The following is an 18436-nucleotide window of genomic DNA, read 5'->3' as shown; positions in this document are numbered from 1 at the left end:
GGTCCCATCTATCTGAAGCTTTCAGACTCTGCTGGCACTGGAGAAGAAGCCAAGTGTTTTCAGTGTTTCTAAAAGAGTTATGCCTTATGGGTTTTTTTTTTATTATTATTAATGTGAAGACATTTACTTTTTAACTAAATGAGTTGGGACAGTTCTTTAGAGGGTTACAGAAGTATTAGGGATAACCAGAGTGGTAGGAATTCTGTTAAAGGGGTCATCAACATACTTCTACATTTTTAATCTCCCAGGAGCACGTTTTGTTGACAGCCCTCAACCAAGTTCAGGTTTGCAGAGAATAAGTTTAAAGGGGAATAAATGCATAAGGGTGTGACAAGACTCAAAAGCCTCCTTCTAAAGAGACTGCAACTCTACTATAAACAGCACTAATCAGAAACACTTATGGCAAGGGAAAGGAAAAGTCAATATATGTATTCTTCCTAAATAGGTTTTCTAAAGTTGCTCACTTTGCTTTGCCACACAAAGCAATGCCATGTGGGCTTTTAGAGCAAAACGCTGGGAAGAGGATTCAAAAAGGAGGATGACTGGACAGAATATTAAAGAAGAGGCAGGCACCTGGCAGAGGAAGGCTGAAGGTAGGGTAACCAAAACCCAGACCCAGGCTGGGTTCAGGAGTCCGGCAAAGCAAGGCTGTCATGGAGTATGAGGTGGCCAGGCCAGGAGCTATTAAAAAAGACCAGAGATTGATAAGCCTAAACGCGGTGGATCTGCCCCTTCCCCCACTCTGTGGGCCAGGTTCAGCACAGGAAAGGGTCCCATTCTCACCCTTGGCTCCTGTATTCCTTTTTTCCAGCTATCCAGGGGACGGCAGGCAGCAGGTGCCCCAATGGTTTCTTCTCTCCGAAGCATCCCCCTGCAGCACCCGCCGCCCCTCTCCTTTCTGGGCAGCCTACTCTGCAGTCAAAGGCTTCAGGGAGCAGCCGCGGAAAAAAGAAAACAAAAGAAAGAAAGAGAAAAGAAAAGAAAAAAAAAAAAAAACGCTGATGGACTTAAGGTCTGAGAGTGACCTGAAACTCCCGGGAAAGAGAGCTGGCACAAAGTAAATGCATTCATAAATACCTGAGAGTGTGTTTTATGCAGACTCACACACACTGAGTGTGAAACAAGGTGGTTTGCAGGGAGCAGGTTAACAAAACAATCCATTCTGCCAGGCTTCATCTACATATGGGTAATTGGGAGGAGACTCTATGGCTTATCTAGGTCCTTGCTGCACCCCCCGGCCCCACAGAAGCCTATTCCACTCTTGAATTTGATGAGTGAAAAGACCAAGGATAGGTAGGCTATGAAAAGTCAACAGAGTAAGTAACCTACCAAGTCTGCCAGGGACAAACAATATTCAGGACAGCCTCATGACCTTAGGCTTGAAGTCTAGAATATTTGGACATGGATGGTCCTCTGAGATCACTTAGTCTTGATAGATTTAAACTACTAATCTCAATATTTCTGAATTTGCATTATTTGCGACAACAGACATTGTTTAGAAACCCAAGGAAAGTTATCTGCTGCAGTCTATCATGAGGACGGTGGGCTATCACAATCAAAGGTTTTTTTTTGGGGGGGTGTCAGAAAGGGCCTCCCCCCCCCCATCCTTTCCTCGGGAGAGGAGTGAAATGTCTCCAGAAGCAACTGCACCGCTGCAAGTACTTCACCCTCCGAGTATCACAGGAGAAGCCATTCCGGCTTCTCTATTTGAAAACAGTTACCATATTTCCCCTCAGTTTGCCTCTTTAAAAAAACATAAGTTGCACATCAAATGCTGCGATATACAAATAAAACAAAAACTAAATGCTTGCTTAGATAAATCTTAGGTGTTTCCCGTAAATCTCTGCAATCCCTTCATGAAACCCGGGGGACTCCTAACATCACGCATGTGAAAATGCCCTGCAAACCGCATGGCTGTATCCACGTGCGCTACAGCGTGCACCAGTTTCAGGTATCTGGGTGCTTCCTGAAGGAAATCCATGCAATCCTGACTGCATCTGTTTTCGGGTTATTACAGTGTATCGGGGGAAGAATCACGCGGCTATAGCTATTTTCTATCTGTTCCTGAAGAAGCCTGGGTGCGGAGCTCTCCTCCCCTGAGACCACGCCCGGCGCTCAGGGCTGGCCGCAGCGGCTTCCCTGAAAATCAGCCACCTGCAAGGCTTGTCGAAATCATCAGGTTGTGAGCTACACATGTGTAAAAAGACGGAAGCGGACTTTAAACGTGCTGCGGTTGGTGGAAGCAAGCAGGAATTTAGCTTGGTGAGGATCCAGGCACCTTGAAGCTCCCCGCCACGGAGCGCGCGGCTGCCTCAGCAAGTCAGTCTCAGCGTTAGCTTCCAACTCTTTCTCTGCCCTCCGCCACCCACACACTGCAACACGTTAAAAGCATCCGCGGCTTCATTCCCAGTTAAGAAATGTGAAAATCTAGAAACACCAACAAGCGGATTAACTGCTCTAAAGGTTTAGAAATGCTAAACCAACACCTGCAGTAGTGCCGCAGTTTCACGAGTGTGTGTGTGTGCGCGCCCGCGCGCACTCGCGCGCACATTCCCTATGTGCTGAGAAGCAGCGCATTAAAGAAAAAGAAAAATAATCAGGAGAAAGAAAATGAATTGCAGAAAGTGCCAGAAAACTGGAAAGAAATTAAAACTTCTCCATACACACTGCATACACACAACCTAGCCTATTTATTTGTATGTAAAATCCCCTAGAGGCACTATCACCATATACACCAAGGGGAATAATTAAGGAGGTCCCTGGTGGGAAAAGGGAGAGTTGGGGGGACAGGGTGTGTGCGAGGTGCCGGGATACCGAAAACTCGGGTGTCAAAAGGGAGCAAGAAACTGTTTTGGGGACACTTAAGGATCCAAGTGTCACCGGGTCTGGGCGATGTAGGACGGGAGGGGCTGCGTGGGTGGGCACAGAAGGGAAATGAGTAAGGGGGCATGGGATCTCTGAGAAAATCAGGGGCCTCTGAGCAAAGTGGAAAGGACGAGCGCCGCAGCTACCCTGGCCGTAGCTCGCCCCCGCCTTCCCTTTTGCGCAGAATCCTCGCCTTGGTTGCAGCAGCGCGCTGCCCCCACTGCCCGGCGCGCCGTGATCGATCGCAGGCTGCGTCAGGAGCCTCCCGGCGTATAAATAGGGGTGGCAGGACGGCGCCTAGCCGCACACAGCCATCCATCCTCCCACTTCCCTCTCTCCCCTGTCCTCTCTCTCCGGGCTCCCACCGCCGCCGCGGGCCGGGGAGCCACCGGCCGCCACCATGAGTTCCTTCAGCTACGAGCCGTACTACTCGACCTCCTACAAGCGGCGCTACGTGGAGACGCCCCGGGTGCACATCTCCAGCGTGCGCAGCGGTTACAGCACCGCGCGCTCTGCTTACTCCAGCTACTCGGCGCCGGTGTCTTCCTCGCTGTCCGTGCGCCGCAGCTACTCGTCCAGCTCTGGATCGTTGATGCCCAGCCTGGAGAACCTCGACCTGAGCCAGGTAGCCGCCATCAGCAACGACCTCAAGTCGATCCGCACGCAGGAGAAGGCGCAGCTCCAGGACCTCAATGACCGCTTCGCCAGCTTCATCGAGCGCGTACACGAGCTGGAGCAGCAGAACAAGGTCCTGGAAGCCGAGCTGCTGGTGCTGCGCCAGAAGCACTCCGAGCCATCCCGCTTCCGGGCGCTGTACGAGCAGGAGATCCGCGACCTGCGCCTGGCGGCGGAAGATGCTACCAACGAGAAGCAGGCGCTCCAGGGCGAGCGCGAAGGGCTGGAAGAGACCCTGCGCAACCTGCAGGCACGCTATGAAGAGGAGGTGCTGAGCCGCGAGGACGCCGAGGGCCGGCTGATGGAAGCGCGCAAAGGCGCCGACGAGGCGGCACTCGCTCGCGCCGAGCTCGAAAAGCGCATCGACAGCTTGATGGACGAAATCGCTTTTCTGAAGAAAGTGCACGAAGAGGAGATCGCCGAGCTGCAGGCGCAGATCCAGTACGCGCAGATCTCCGTGGAGATGGACGTGTCCAAGCCCGACCTCTCCGCTGCGCTCAAGGACATCCGCGCGCAGTACGAGAAGCTGGCCGCCAAGAACATGCAGAATGCTGAGGAGTGGTTCAAGAGCCGCTTCACCGTGCTGACCGAGAGCGCCGCCAAGAACACTGACGCCGTGCGCGCAGCCAAGGACGAGGTGTCCGAGAGCCGTCGTCTGCTCAAGGCCAAGACCCTGGAGATCGAAGCATGCCGGGGCATGAACGAAGCGCTGGAGAAGCAGCTGCAGGAGCTGGAGGACAAGCAGAACGCCGACATCAGCGCTATGCAGGTGAGGCACCCGCCCGAAACACAAGGGGGCGGGGGACTCGAGCAAGGGGGAGAGTTGGTGCGCCCAGAAAGTGGAGACTAGGGGTGGTGCGGCTGCATGCAGCTCTTAGGGATAGGGCTTGGCTCCTTGGCCACTGTGTGGGAGGGGTGGGTCACTTGGAGGGTGTCAGTGAGGGCGCGACTGTAGTCTGGGTGTGTGCTCGGTGCTGCTACACCGGCGTTCCGCATTAAAGCTGCCCAGCCCCTGTTGGGTGGGGGAGGGGAAGACATGGGAATTGGGCGTTGCCTCTGGCCTGCAGTGAGATCTGCTGTCTACTGACCTGCATTAACTACAGGTTACTTTGCAGCAACTATGGGATCATCTGGTTAATAAATAGTAGAGTGAACAACTCTCAATTAATTCTGAAAGATTACTGTGACCAGCATGCTTTATGACCAGTTTTACCAACCACTCCCTTCCTTTATTTAGTAAGTAGACAGGAAAATAGTCAACATTGTTTTAGGTAGTTAACTAGTGATATTCATAGTAAAGCATTTCTTTTTAACTTTTTTTTTTAATGTGTAAAATCTTCTACAACATTTCTGTTTAAACATCTCCATCTTCTGGAGAGTAGAAAAAATAAATTTTTAAAAAGATGTCCATTTTGAAAGATCTCCATCTTCTGGGGAGTAGACATTTTTTTCTTCTTTTGGGAGTAGAAATTTTTTTCTTTTTCTGGGAGTAGAAAAAATAATTTAGATACATAGGAAATATTTTAGGTTTTTTTTTTTTTTTTTTTTTTTTTAACATCTGGCTATTTTCTTCTCCTGTAAAGAAAGGCGTTAGTTTCCTGGCATGTATCCCAGCTAAAGAATAGTTAATCAGTGAATGAGAAACGCAGTTTTTCTATCAACTTAGTTTCTTTGCAGGCATTTTATGATGATCATTAAACAGTATTAAGTAAAGAAATAGAAGAACAGAATTTTCTTCTATCTTTTTTTTCATCTCAGGCTTCATGAACTTGGGTATTTTAGGCAAGAAGGTTTTTAAAAAGATACAGGAAGTTATTCTAGGGGAGGTTTTATCACCTTGTGTGCACCTTGATTTTAATCGAAACTAGGCCTTTGCAACTACACTACAGTAAAATAGAAGGGATTTATGCTTGGATTTTTTTTTTTTTAATTTTTGTCTTCAAACAGGACACGATCAACAAATTAGAAAATGAATTGAGGACCACAAAGAGTGAAATGGCACGATACCTAAAAGAATATCAAGACCTCCTCAACGTGAAGATGGCTTTGGATATTGAGATTGCAGCTTACAGGTGAAAACAGAGGGGCAAAGATAGCAGCCATTAAACCTTAGGAAGAAAATCAGATCCCATTTAAAGTTATGTTGGATCAGAAACCTTCAAGAATAGTCCTATTGAAATAATGAAGTGTTAGTTTTTGGCTTCTTCCAAGAAGGTATTTAGATATGTAAGAATTTAACCCTGTAATTAGGAGTCCTGTTTTTAGCTTCTCATTACATTTTAAATCTAATAGGATGATTTAATTTTTTTTTCTGGTCTCCATCAAAAAATCCCCAGGCATTAAGTTTTGATAAATCCCAACCCTGCTCCTGCTTGCCTTTGTTTTTAGGGTGCTCAGAGCAAGTCGTGAAACACAGGTGTTTTTTTAACCTCACCTTCTGTCTGCATCCCCAGGAAACTCTTGGAAGGTGAGGAGACCCGACTCAGTTTCACCAGCGTGGGAAGCATAACCAGTGGCTACTCCCAGAGCTCCCAGGTCTTTGGCCGATCTGCCTACGGTGGTTTACAGACCAGCTCCTATCTGATGTCCACTCGCTCCTTCCCGTCCTACTACACCAGCCATGTCCAAGAGGAGCAGATTGAAGTGGAGGAAACCATTGAGGCTGCCAAGGCTGAGGAAGCCAAGGATGAGCCCCCCTCTGAAGGAGAAGCTGAGGAGGAGGAGAAGGACAAGGAAGAGGCCGAGGAAGAGGAGGCAGCTGAAGAGGAAGAAGGTATGATAAGAAACAAACCCCTGCAACTTCAAGTGCAAATTGGGTGTGGAGATTTGTTAGGAGGTAGATAAGACAAACGAAGCCTTGCCATATATGACATTAGAATCATAAATAATTTTTCTGTTTGTTCAGCAAACCTTTCCTAAGGCACTTACTCTGAATGAGGTTATTGGTCAAAAATTTCATTTTTTAATATAATCATTTAACATAGCAGGTTGGTGTCCTAAAGAACAAAAATAGATACCAGACACATAATGAAAGAAATATTGAGGTTCAGTCTTAGAGAGGAGCAGAGTTTCCCATCCCTAGGAGTGATCTCATTCAATTTAAATATGTGTTCAGTGGCAAATTATTCATGGCAAGCATTGTCTGTTAACATGTGCTGTTGGAGCTGGGAGGTTTTGGTGAGCATTCTGACAGTTGTGTTTGCAGATAAAACCTTTGCAGACATGTTTTGACTGGACTTACCCTGGATTTGGATTTTGTACATTTTCTTTTTATGTTAAAGCTGCCAAGGAAGAGTCTGAAGAAGCAAAAGAAGAAGAAGAAGGAGGTGAAGGTGAAGAAGGAGAGGAAACCAAAGAAGCTGAAGAGGAGGAGAAGAAAGTTGAAGGTGCTGGGGAGGAACAAGCAGCGAAGAAGAAAGATTGAACCCCCATTTCCTTAATTATTTCAGGAATAATTCTCCCGAAATCAGGTCAACCCCATCACCAACCAACCAACCAGTTGAGTTCCAGATCCTATGTGAATTAAAAAGTCAATATATGTATAATTCTGAGATGACTTAGGTTGGACATTCAATGTTGTGCTATGAATTTCCTCTTTATGCAGAGTATCTGTTTGCTTGCAGAGTGGCTTTCTGGCTTGCTGCCAGCCTGTGCATGGTCCACGCTTATGAGTTCAGGATCTACGGCAATGTGAATCATTCAGATGTTTACAATAAAAAAACACCACATGAGTAAATGAATTCGCTAATGTTAATGTTAAACTTCATGGAAAAATAGTCTTTTGAACCTTTGGTGGTTAGCAATTAAAGACCCTGAGTTATGTGCAATAAATAGTAAATAAAGTTATACCGAATGATGTATTTTTTTGCTGTGGTTATTAATTAAAATACCTTAAAGATGGCACCAATATAAAGTATATACCAGTGGACTATTGACCTCCAATTTTTTAAAAAGTCAAAATTTTAACAATTACCAATGCTTTTTTTTAATTCCTTCTTTGGAAATTCTGAGGGATACAGTTATGTCGTGATTACTCGTGAAATCTCTCCCCACAAAAATGTTACTGATAATAAACATGAGTAAATGAGAAAGTCTATAAATAACAATAGACTTTGCCTCATAACACGGGCTGTGTCAGGTTTTGGAATGGCTTTCTAGGGAGCAATTCTGAAATTATTTGACAGATATACTCTTTATGGTAAATAGGTCATTTCAGAGTCTAGAGTGCTAACCATTACACTATGGAACCAGGACAAATAGGTCATTTCAAACTGATATGTCATAATGCAATATGGATAGAATATGAATCCCATACATTCATCCCTATAACTTCATTTTAAAATATAGTCTAAATGTCATGGGCAGAGGTTAAAACCTGAGAACATGGTACAATAAGAAGGAATAATTTTTTATCTACATATAATTTCAGGAGAAGGGATTAAAACTACCAAAGGTTATTTGCCACTCCACTACAAACATGTTGCCTGCAATCCTGAGCTCATGATTTAGTGTTTGTTAAGCGTAATTCTGTTGCCTCAAGTAAATAGCATTTGATGCCACACATTTTTAAACCTGTAAAAGCTACAGACACAAGTAATGAAATTACGAGTCACTTAAGGGGGGAGGTAATATGCTTGTTTGTTACATTGACATTGCTCTGCATGTCTCTATTGGGAAATATTTGGATTTCAATGATAGCTTGACTGGTTGGACATTGCATCAAATACACACCCCATCTGTCCTCTCTGTCCATTGTAAAGTTATGAACGCTCTTGCACTTGCATTTGATGTGGAATAAATATAGATGATATTACTGAGTATCTGCTATTCTGCCTTTGTTCTAAAACAATTGCTTTGTCAGCTAATTTCATTCAATATTTGTTTTTTAGACGATCTTTATAAGTTATGAATTTAAACTGAAACCAAAGTGGTCTCCATTAAAGTTACTTAATCCCTTTGTACTACCTATTTCTAGTTAAATATAGGTTGCTGTGCAAATAGGCAAAGTGCTGCTTTTCCATGATGGTATGGATTGAAACTATGAAGGCTCTCAGTGTATTGGCTTCTGTAAAGATGAGATGTCTCCTCAGAAACAAAGCTTTCCACATTTCTGCTTACTAGACCTGGGATGGTGTACATGGCAAGTCTCAAACAGATGCAAGCTACATGCAAAAAGTAACTTTAGCCAAATGGAAATAACTGGATACTTTGAGAATTACTTGGTTGAAGTAAGGAAACTGTACCATACTCTATCCTGTGTGCCATAATAAAATAGTAAAAAACCTAAATTGAGTTTAAAGTCTTTTTTAACATTTCCCCAAATTTGGTACTGTGGTCAGTGCCACTTTTCTCTCTCCTCCCCCGAACCTGCAGTTCTCTTTCAGTATTCTCTCTCCTAATGAATGGCCCCCTCTCTATAATCATCTGATTCCGTTAAACAGACTCCTTGAATAACATCCTACCTCCCATTACCTCTCCTCTACCCCTCTAGACTAACCTATCACCGAGTTACAGTGACAACACCTCCATGTCTTAAATCCTTCCACAACTTTCAGTTGATGCTGCCACCACTCTAACTCTCCTCCCAGGGCCTACTCTTGGTCTCCTTCAATTAGCATCCTATAGCAGGCTAATCTTTTAAAAAGCAAATTTTGATCATGGCATCCCCCTGAATAAAACCTGTAATAGCTTCCTACTTTTAATATGAAAACCAAAATCTCAAATGTCATCTTCAAGGCCTGCCTGGCGCTGACCCCTGCCTGCTTCTCTAACTCATCCTATTGTACACCCCTTTCCCTCCACTTCCAGTACTCCAGTCACCCCGGTATTCTGTTCTCCCATCTGTCCCAGGATCTTTGGCGATTCCTCTTTCTGGAGCACTCATATTTTCTCTCCTTCCCTCAGCCTTGACCTGTCAGTTCCTACTGAGCCTTCAGATTTAGGCCTAAGTGTCATTCCCTAAAGGAAGCCTCCCTTGACCTCTTCTAGTGAGTCAAATTCTTGAAATATGTGCATAAGACTTTGTAGACTTTTTAATTCTTGCCATTGGCATCTATTTGTGTGATCGGTTGATGAATGTCTGCCTCCCCCATTACAGTTGGATCTTTATAAGTATTAGAATCAGATCTCTGTTGCTCATTAATTTACTGCCAGTATCCAGCATAGTTCCTGCCATAGTAGAAGCACAATGGATATGTATTTAATAAATGACTTTCCCCATTGATTAAAATGCCTTCAAAATGATTGGCAAGTCAGGAGTTCAATAATAAGTCCCAGTCTAGTCCATACCTTTTTGTGGAAAGAGCAAAGAACCAAGAATCAAGCATCCATCTTGGGTCCTCACTTTGCACTATTATGGAACATTGGCCATCCCTGCCCAAACTCAATTTGTTTATCTACACAAGGGTTGAGTGGTGGACATCTCAGATCCATTCTAGATTCATAATTCAAAGTCTTCTGAAATACCCTCACTGCTCTATTTTAGAAGTCCAGGCTAAATGCTGAATGGAAAACACACATATGACACTCATGTCCTCACTAAAAATCCATCCCCTACAGGAAATTGCTAAACTTAGCGTGAAGTTTCATTACTAGCAATTTAATTGCTCAAATTGGTAAGCAATTAACTTGGTCACTTTTTTAGCCATATGGAGATTCCAGTGCTGTTGGAGGGGTTACTGTGTCCCATGATGCTGTTCTAAGTACATTTTCTGTATTAACTCATTTCTTCCTTATATACAATAACGTTCTGAGTCCAGTATGATTATCATCCCCATTTTATTGTTTTAAAAATTATTTGTATTTTTTAAAAGTAGTGACAGAGTCTCATACATTGCCCAGGTTGGTCTTGAACTCCTGGGTTCAAGCGATCTGCCTACCTTGGCCTCCCAAAGTGCTGGGATTGCAGGTGTGAGCCACTGCCAGCCTATAATCCCCATTTTACAGATAAGAAACTAAGGTTAAGTGACTCGACGAAGGTCATGTAGCTGGTTGGTGGCAGGGCTGAGACTCAGACTCACCCACCTCACTGCCTCTCCTTTGTGGTCCAGCTTATAAAGTACACTTGTGGCATCAGCGTATGTTTCCACAGGTGTGTTTTGTGACAGTGGTTCGGGAGTTCACACAATAGTCAGAATCCTTACAAGGCAGTCCTGTATCATTCAAGAGCCACATATACACTCACAATGTTCCATTGTAGTTAGGATCAATGTTTTCTTTCACCCCTTTGATGATTTATGTCCATATCTTAATTCCCCTGCTAATAGAAGCTTTCAGAAGGCAGGAGTCAGGTCTTATAAACAGAGATGAGTTTGACATTTATCTTCAAGGATCACCAACATTCTGGTGATGCTGGTTCTCATGATGTTATTCTTCTTCTACCTGGCCACAATTTTCTAGTTCTGTTGACATTTTAGTCGTCCTCAAGTTTTTCTTCTCCTTCTTTTCCTCCCTTCACTCTTTGCTCTTCTTCTTTTTTTTTTTTTTCTCTTCTTCTTCCTTTTCCTCTTCCTTCTTGCAAGTCTTCTTACTGCAAGCAATTTCAAATCATTTTGGGAGGAGAGAGGAATAAAGATTGACTGAATAAATAAATGTCTTTGTTTCTATTCACAACACCCAAGAAAGCATCTTGGGTTGAGTGGGCATACATTTCCGGAACGGCAATGGTTTAATACTTGTGAGAAGTTTCCATAAACATGAACAGCATAGAGAATTTCTTCTTTCTCTTTTGGGAACAGTGTGAGATGTCAGAATTGGTTCAGCCGTGATTCATTTGCAAGGGGCTCCCAGTGGAGAATTCAGAATACTTATATCTTAGGAAAATGTCCAGTAGAGTTATACAAAATGTTCAGTGAGTTATACAAGCTAGGCAGTGAGGACTATTTCCAGTTTAAGGTCTTCTAGAAAATTCCCAGTGAAGAGTCTTAAATAACTGGAGCATCAAAAGATAAGGCAGCATGAGAAGAAAAAAAAAATCCTTAGCAGCCCTAGAAAGTAACTATAAATAGTATTTTTAACCAATCTTTTAACTCTACTTCAACATAGGTAATTTTTTGCATATGAGGATTTAAAAAATAATATAACAATGATATTAAAAACAAGTTTGAGAAGAAAACACATTTCCTCCATTTAAACCCAGTTATTTTCATTCATCTGTTCTGTTTTAGTTCTTGCTTCTAGTTATGTATATTTTGACACCGATCATCCATTCATTCCACAAAATTAGTCATTCATTAAGTGCCAGATGCTGTTCAAGGTACAAGGAATAAAGCAGAAAATGTCCCTGCTTTCAGGGACTTAATAATGGTGTGTATTTACATATGTGTGTGTGTGTGTAAACAGACAGTGAACAAGTAAGCAGGTTAACAAGCAGGCAATCTTTGATCAGAGCCAGGCATATAAGGGTATGGGGTATGAGTGCTCCAGGTGGCGGGAACTGGAAGTACAGCAAGCTTGGCTTCTTTGAACCCAGAAACCTGCATTAAGCTCATTGCTCAGTCTTACCAATGAGATACAAATGAGATTATAAATGAGAGTAGAAGATGGGACTGAGAAAGGCAGGCAAAGGCCAAGTTATGCATGGGCTTGTAGGCCAAAGAATTTAGATTTTATTCCTTGGGCAATTAGACACTTTTGAAGAGGTTACTCAGGGGAAGGGTGATATTATCTCATTTATGCTTTATAAACACCACTCAGGCTCTTGTGTGGAGAATAGACTCTAGAAAAACAAGAATCAAAGTAAAGAGACTGAGAGACTGTTTTAGTCCAGATAAGAATAGGCAGTGGCATTAGACATGGCACTACATGGTATGAGTCAAGGAATTCTTAAGGTATTTCTTACTGACAGAATAAATGAATGAAAAAGGAAAATTGTAAACAGTATCTTTTGATAACATAATATTTCAACACATTAATATATAGTATGTATCAGTTATTTGTTGCTGCATAACAAATCATTCCAAAGTTCTGTGACTTTGAACACCTCAGTTACCTATTCTTCCTTAGTTTCTGCAGGTCAGGAATCTGGGAGTGGCCTCGTTGGGATTTTCTGACTCTTGGCTGCTGACGGACTTGCAGTCAGATGTTGACTGAGGGTATTATTAACTGAAGGCCTTGATTAGGAATGCAGGATCCCTTGCAAAGTGGCTTATCAACTTGGCTGTCAATTTCTTCTCCATGTGGGCCTCTCCAAGGAGCTGCTTGAGTATCCTTACTATATGGTAGCTGGACCTCCCAAGAGCAAGGCCTCCAAGAAACCAAGGCAGAAGTTGCAATGTCTCCTATGACCAAGGCTTGAAAGTCACACACCATCACTAACACTGTATACTATTGGTCACAGAGACTAGTCTGCCTGATTCAGTGTGGGAGAGATCTACACGAGGGCACACACCAAGGACAAGTAGCAAGAAGGGAAGATCATTAGAGGCTACCACAGATAGCTGGGCATGTGGATATTTCTTTTATGAACAACAGGTGTACATTTCACAGATTCTGAAATAATTCCAGTTTTAAATATTCTTCCCCTCTAATTTAACCAGTATACTCATTCTTATCCATTTGTGTGTCCCAATTTAAGTTTAAAAACATATTCATAAAAATTCTAGATAGCATGGCAATAAATATTCAATGTATGTCTTCACATTTACTCTTCTAGTGAAGTGTTTCTTTAATAATTCCCTCAGTGGGTTTGTGTATTCAAGAGATATCATGTACATTTTCATAGCACCTGATGTGTAATCCCATATTTCCATTCTATAAAAGGTGATAACTATATTTTAAGAGCTTTACTTCCGGCATTCATTCATTTTATTTTATTTTCATTTTCAAAATATCTTTTTCTTTTCTTTTTTTTGTTATACTTTAAGTCCTATGGTACATGTGCACAACGTGCAGGTTTGTTACATATGTATACATGTGCTATGTTGATGTGTTGCACCCGTTAACTCGTCATTTACATTAGGTATATCTCCTAATGCTATCCCTCCCCTCATTCACTTTAAATGAAAGGTATATTACTCTAGTTAATTGGAATAAATATGATGGCGGCTAATATGTGACAAGGTAAATTGTGACAGAAAAATAAAACTGTTTATTGTTTTGTTGGGAGATCAAACGCATCCCAGTTGACATCTTAAATTTATTTTTAGGGCCTGCCATGATGGCTCATGCCTGTAACTCCAGCACTTCGGGAGACTGAGGCAAGAAGGTTGCCTGAAGCCAAAAATTTGAGATCAGCCTGGACAACACAGCAAGACCTTGTCTGTACAAAAAATATTTTTTAAAAAAATGATTAGTTGGGCATGGTGGCACATGTCTGTAGTCCTAGCTACTCGAGAAGCTTAAACAATTAATTTTTAAAAATACTTTACATTTGCACATGATTTTAAATAGGAGATTTTTAATAAACAATAATTTTTGTTAATTAGAAGTAGTCTTAATATAAAATGATAAAACAAAAAATGTGAGATTCTGCAGATGAGGTTCAGGCTTCTCATAGCTATTAAAGACACTCTCATTTGTATATTGGTGGTCACTAATCCTTTTACTGTTAGGTAAATGTCCTTTCAATTTATAACCACCCCACATCCTTACATGCTAATGTGGGGTATGGGTTGTTTCCTGACATGATCATTAGAAAACAGACAAATAGCAACTAGCAGGATGCTTTGATGCAGCAAAATTAACGCTCCCTTTTGCTGTGTATCTCCCCTACTAGCAAAGACAGAAACCCTACGTTACAAACTCTATGTTTTACCTAATCATCTTTAGCTGTGAGGAAGGAATGATCTGCTTGTTCTGATTTGTTTGTTTGTTTGGAATCATTTATTCGCTGGAGAACTCCATCTTTTTAACACACACACACACACTCACACACACACACACACATACAGAGACGGAGAGAGAGAGAGAGAGAGAGACAGAGAGACAGAGAGACAGAGAGATAGGCTGGCTTTCTCTCTTTCTCCTCCTCCCCATCCTAGAGGCAGGCAAAGGAGAATATGTGTGAGAGAATCTCACCTGGAAGCCACAAATCATTCACAGAGTTTAAGGCAGAAAAATTGGTGTCAGACATGTGAAACTAAGGATTGTTATCTATCTATCTATCTATCTGAAACAGGGTCTGGTTACCCAGGCTGGAGTGCAGTGGTGCGATCATGATTCACTGCAGCCTCAACCTCCCGGGCTCAAGCAATCCTTTGACCTCAGCCCACACCACAATGCCTGGCTAATTTTTGTATTTTTTGTGAGGACAGGGGCCTCCCTATATTACCCAAGCTGGTTGGAATGCCTGGGCTCATGTGATCCTCCTCCCTTGGCCTTCTATACTGCTGGGATTATAGGTGTGAGCCACCTCAACCGCCCCAAGGGCGAAAGTAAAATGCAATGCCTTCCCCAGTGGGTTTGTTAATTGGCCCCTATGGTCAGCAGGATCCCAGAGTGAACCCAGGACTCCCGTTACGGGACACTTAACCAGAGAGTGGCTTCCCCTTGAATGTGTCTGTGGAAGTGACTTCTGAGTGTGAACCAAGTTCCCAAAGGGCCACTTTAGTGACTTATTAGGAGCACCTGGGACTTAGCGCGTGTTCTCAATTTCCCTTGTGAACACTGACACCTGCCCTCAGGTCCTCCTAGTCCCACCTGAGCAGTGAAAACTAGAAAAGACAAGTGTGACTTCTGAGAAGTCAGCTGAAGCCTCCAGACAGGAGTGAGTGGAAATTGTTTTCAGCACTTACAGCACGGGTGCCGTTTTCCTGGGGTGGCATACAGCCGTGAAACAAGTGACCCCCTCCTCAGCCAAAGCAAGCAACCTGACGTGTTGGGGGTGTGCGCCGGTGAGTGTGTGTTGTTTAGACACCATACCCTTCGCTTGTTTTTGTATAAGAGGGCCAGACAGGCATCTTATTGCTCAGGGAGTAGAAGCCCAGGCGCTTTTAGAGCCCAGCGGCTCTCTCCAGCCGGCTTAGGAAACAACACTTTGTTCAAGTTTATGCATAATTTAAGCAAAATGAGTAGAAAAATACTTCCTTTTAGGCCGGGCGCGGTGGCTCACGCCTGTAATCCCAGCACTTTGGGAGTCTGAGGCCGGCGGATCACAGGAGTTGGAGACCAGTCTGGCTAACATGGCGAAACCCAGTCTCTACTAAAAATACAAAAAAAAAAAAAAAAAGCCAGGCGTGGTGGCGGTACTTGGGAGGCTGAGGCAGGAGAATCACTTGAACCTGGGAGGCGGAGGTTGCAGTGAGGCGAGATGGCACCACTGCACTCCATCCTGGGTGACAGAGAGAGACTCCATCTCAACAACAACAACAACACCCAAAAAACTTTCTTGCACCAGTGGCAGCAGGTTTCCCGAGGTGATGAAAGCCTGTTTGTGGATTAAGAAATCTTTCCTGCCTTCCCAGGGCAGACCCGTAAGGGCAGGCTACCCTCCCCTGCCTACTGCTCCCCACCTCCCCCAAATCAGTGTGGAGAAAGAGGAAGGGTCGTAGGACTTCAGCCCCTATTTCTTTTTTCTTTTCTTTTCTCCTTTTTTCTTTTCCTTTCTTTTCTTTTTTTCTTCTTTTCGTTTTCCTTTTTTGAGACAGAGTCTTGCTCTGTTGCCCAGGCTGGAGTGCAATGGCTCCATCTCGGCTCCCCGCAACCTCTGCCTCCCGGGTTCAAGTGAGTCTCCTTCCTCAGCCTCCCAAGTAGCTGGGATTACAAGCGCCTGCCACCACGCTCGGTTAATTTTTTTTTTGTATTTTTAGTAGAGACGGGGTTTCATTGTGTTGGTCAGGCTGGTTTCGAACTCCTGACCTCAAATAATCCTCCTGCCTCAGCCTCCCAAAGTGTTGGGATTACAGGCGTGAGCCACTGCGCCCGGCCCAGCCCCTATTTCTATTTTCCTGGGGCCTCGTGACTGCCAGCTCTGGGGGTCCCTCTAGAGGGGCTGGGTTGTGCTCCTGGACAGGGCGGAGCACATCAGATCGTGTTTAGGGTTACACCGAACATATGGATCATTCGAATGTATTTTTTAAAAGTAACCTAAACACACCTCCCTAAACCCGTGAAAATCTAATAAGCTGAGATAAAAGGCTTTGAAAAATCAAAATGGCCAGATATCACTTTTTCTGGTTTCACTGCCGCTCTTACTGCTGTTGCCTGGAGCCGCCCCCTTGGGCTCCTGCACCTGCAGCTCTGCCCGGACGCCACCCACGCTCGCATCGCCACTGGTCACAGCTGCTCTCTTTGTTTCTTTCCGCCCTGCAAGGACAGACTGGATGCACGTGTACAGACTGGATGCACGTGTGGTCGGGGAAGGAGGAGCGGGGGGCTGGAGACTGACGACCGGAGCTGAGACAGAGCTTAAGAGGCGTGGTAGCTCACGCCTGTAATCCCAGCACTTTGGGAGGCGGAGGCGGGCAGATCATGAGGTCAGGAAATCGAGACCATCCTGGCTAACACAGTGAAACCCCGTCTCCACTAAAAATACAAAAAATTGGCCGGGCATGGTGGCGGGCGTCTGTAGTCCCAGCCACTCGGGAGGCCGTAGAACGGCGTGAACCCGAGAGGCGGAGCTTGCAGCCAGCCGAGATCATGACACTGCACTGTAGTCTGGGCGACACAGCGAGACTCCATCTCAAAAAAAAAAAAAAAAAAAAAAAAAGGGGCTCTTGTCTCCTTAGTGGGTGGGCACGACCCCAGGATGCCTCCTGGGGGCAAAACCTGTGCGGGGTGCAACCCCCGCAGCCCCTGCAGTAAGAGATCCCGCCCCTCCTCCTAAGGTGCAAAACGCTGCAGCTTCCAATTCCTTAACTATTAAGACCCCCATCCTGCAAAAGAACAAGTTCCAAGACTTTTGAAATACTTTAGAGCTGGTAGAGCCACGCGCCTTTGCAGAAAGCTCCTCCATTGGAGATGGAGCGGGGCGAGGGAAGGAGCAGGCGCCGGGAATCAGGGTTTTGCTGGATCTTTCTCCAGATGGCCGCGCTCAGAGGAGGCGGCAGCGAGATCCGCGGCCAGAAACCCACTGGCCAGAGGACTGAATGGGCAGCGCGGGGAGGCGGGGTGTGGGCATCGTGGTGTGGCGGGGTTCCTCGTAGGGAACTTCTGCCGCCTGCCCTACACGGGAAGCCCAGAGGTGTCTCCTCCAGAGTCGGGCCTGTTCTGGGACCCCAGACTCCAACATGAGGTTGGGAAGGGGCATCCACAGTCATTCTGGACAGTGACCCTCCTCATCGAGGCCTGACCAGGAAAGCCAAGTCCCAGCCGTTCTGGAATCTGAGTTTAATGTGAAGAAGCTGGACTCAGAGGTGCAGGGAGGCTGCGGTGGGGGTGGGGAAGAGAGGGGAAGGAGAAGGGGAGGAAGGTGGGCAGAAAGGAGGGAGGAGGAGGAGGGAGGAGGGGTAAGGAGGAGGAGGAAGGAGGTGAGAGAGGAAGGAGGAGGGGAGGGTGGCCAGGCACCAGGCACCGGCAGCCGGCAGCCGGGGTGGGGCCTCCAACGGATTCCTGGGTGGAGTGTGGACTGGCAGCCTTTGCATCCTTCAGGGGCTGGTTGGAAATGCAGTCTTGGCCCCCCTCTTTCCCTGCCAGGGCTCCCACCCAACCAGAATCTGCATTTTAACCCGACACCCAGGCGATTCCTGTGCACATTGTGAGATGCCCTGGTAAACATATAACGCTTATCTGCAGCTCACTCTTACACAGGGGTGTGGAGAGGAGAGGCAGAGGAGATAGCAGGCTGCTTTTCATAACAGAAGAAAGGCGAGAAGAGGAGCAGTTTCTCCCTTTGCCTTATAAGCTAAGGGCAGGGCTGGCGTGGTGGTTAACACATATAATCCCAGAGCGTTGGGAGGCGAAGGAGGGAGGGTGGGTTAAGCCCAGGAGCTCCAGAGCACCCTGAGCAACATAGCAGACC

At 45.1% G+C, this 18436-nt stretch overlaps 1 protein-coding gene across 1 annotated transcript; it reads left to right on the top strand.

Annotated features, from left to right (window-relative positions):
• Positions 1-2754: 2754 nt before the first annotated feature.
• Positions 2755-8828, top strand: NEFL (neurofilament light chain). Its single transcript, XM_007961954.3, has 4 exons — positions 2755-4309; positions 5488-5612; positions 5994-6313; positions 6822-8828. Exons 1-4 carry the CDS (start codon positions 3266-3268, stop codon positions 6962-6964), a joined length of 1632 nt encoding a protein of 543 aa, XP_007960145.2. The 5' UTR covers positions 2755-3265; the 3' UTR covers positions 6965-8828.
• The last annotated feature ends 9608 nt before the right edge of the window (positions 8829-18436 follow it).

Source organism: Chlorocebus sabaeus, chromosome 8 (assembly GCF_047675955.1).
Source record: "Chlorocebus sabaeus isolate Y175 chromosome 8, mChlSab1.0.hap1, whole genome shotgun sequence".
Taxonomy (NCBI): domain Eukaryota; kingdom Metazoa; phylum Chordata; class Mammalia; order Primates; family Cercopithecidae; genus Chlorocebus; species Chlorocebus sabaeus.
This window is presented reverse-complemented; position numbering and strand designations above follow the sequence as displayed.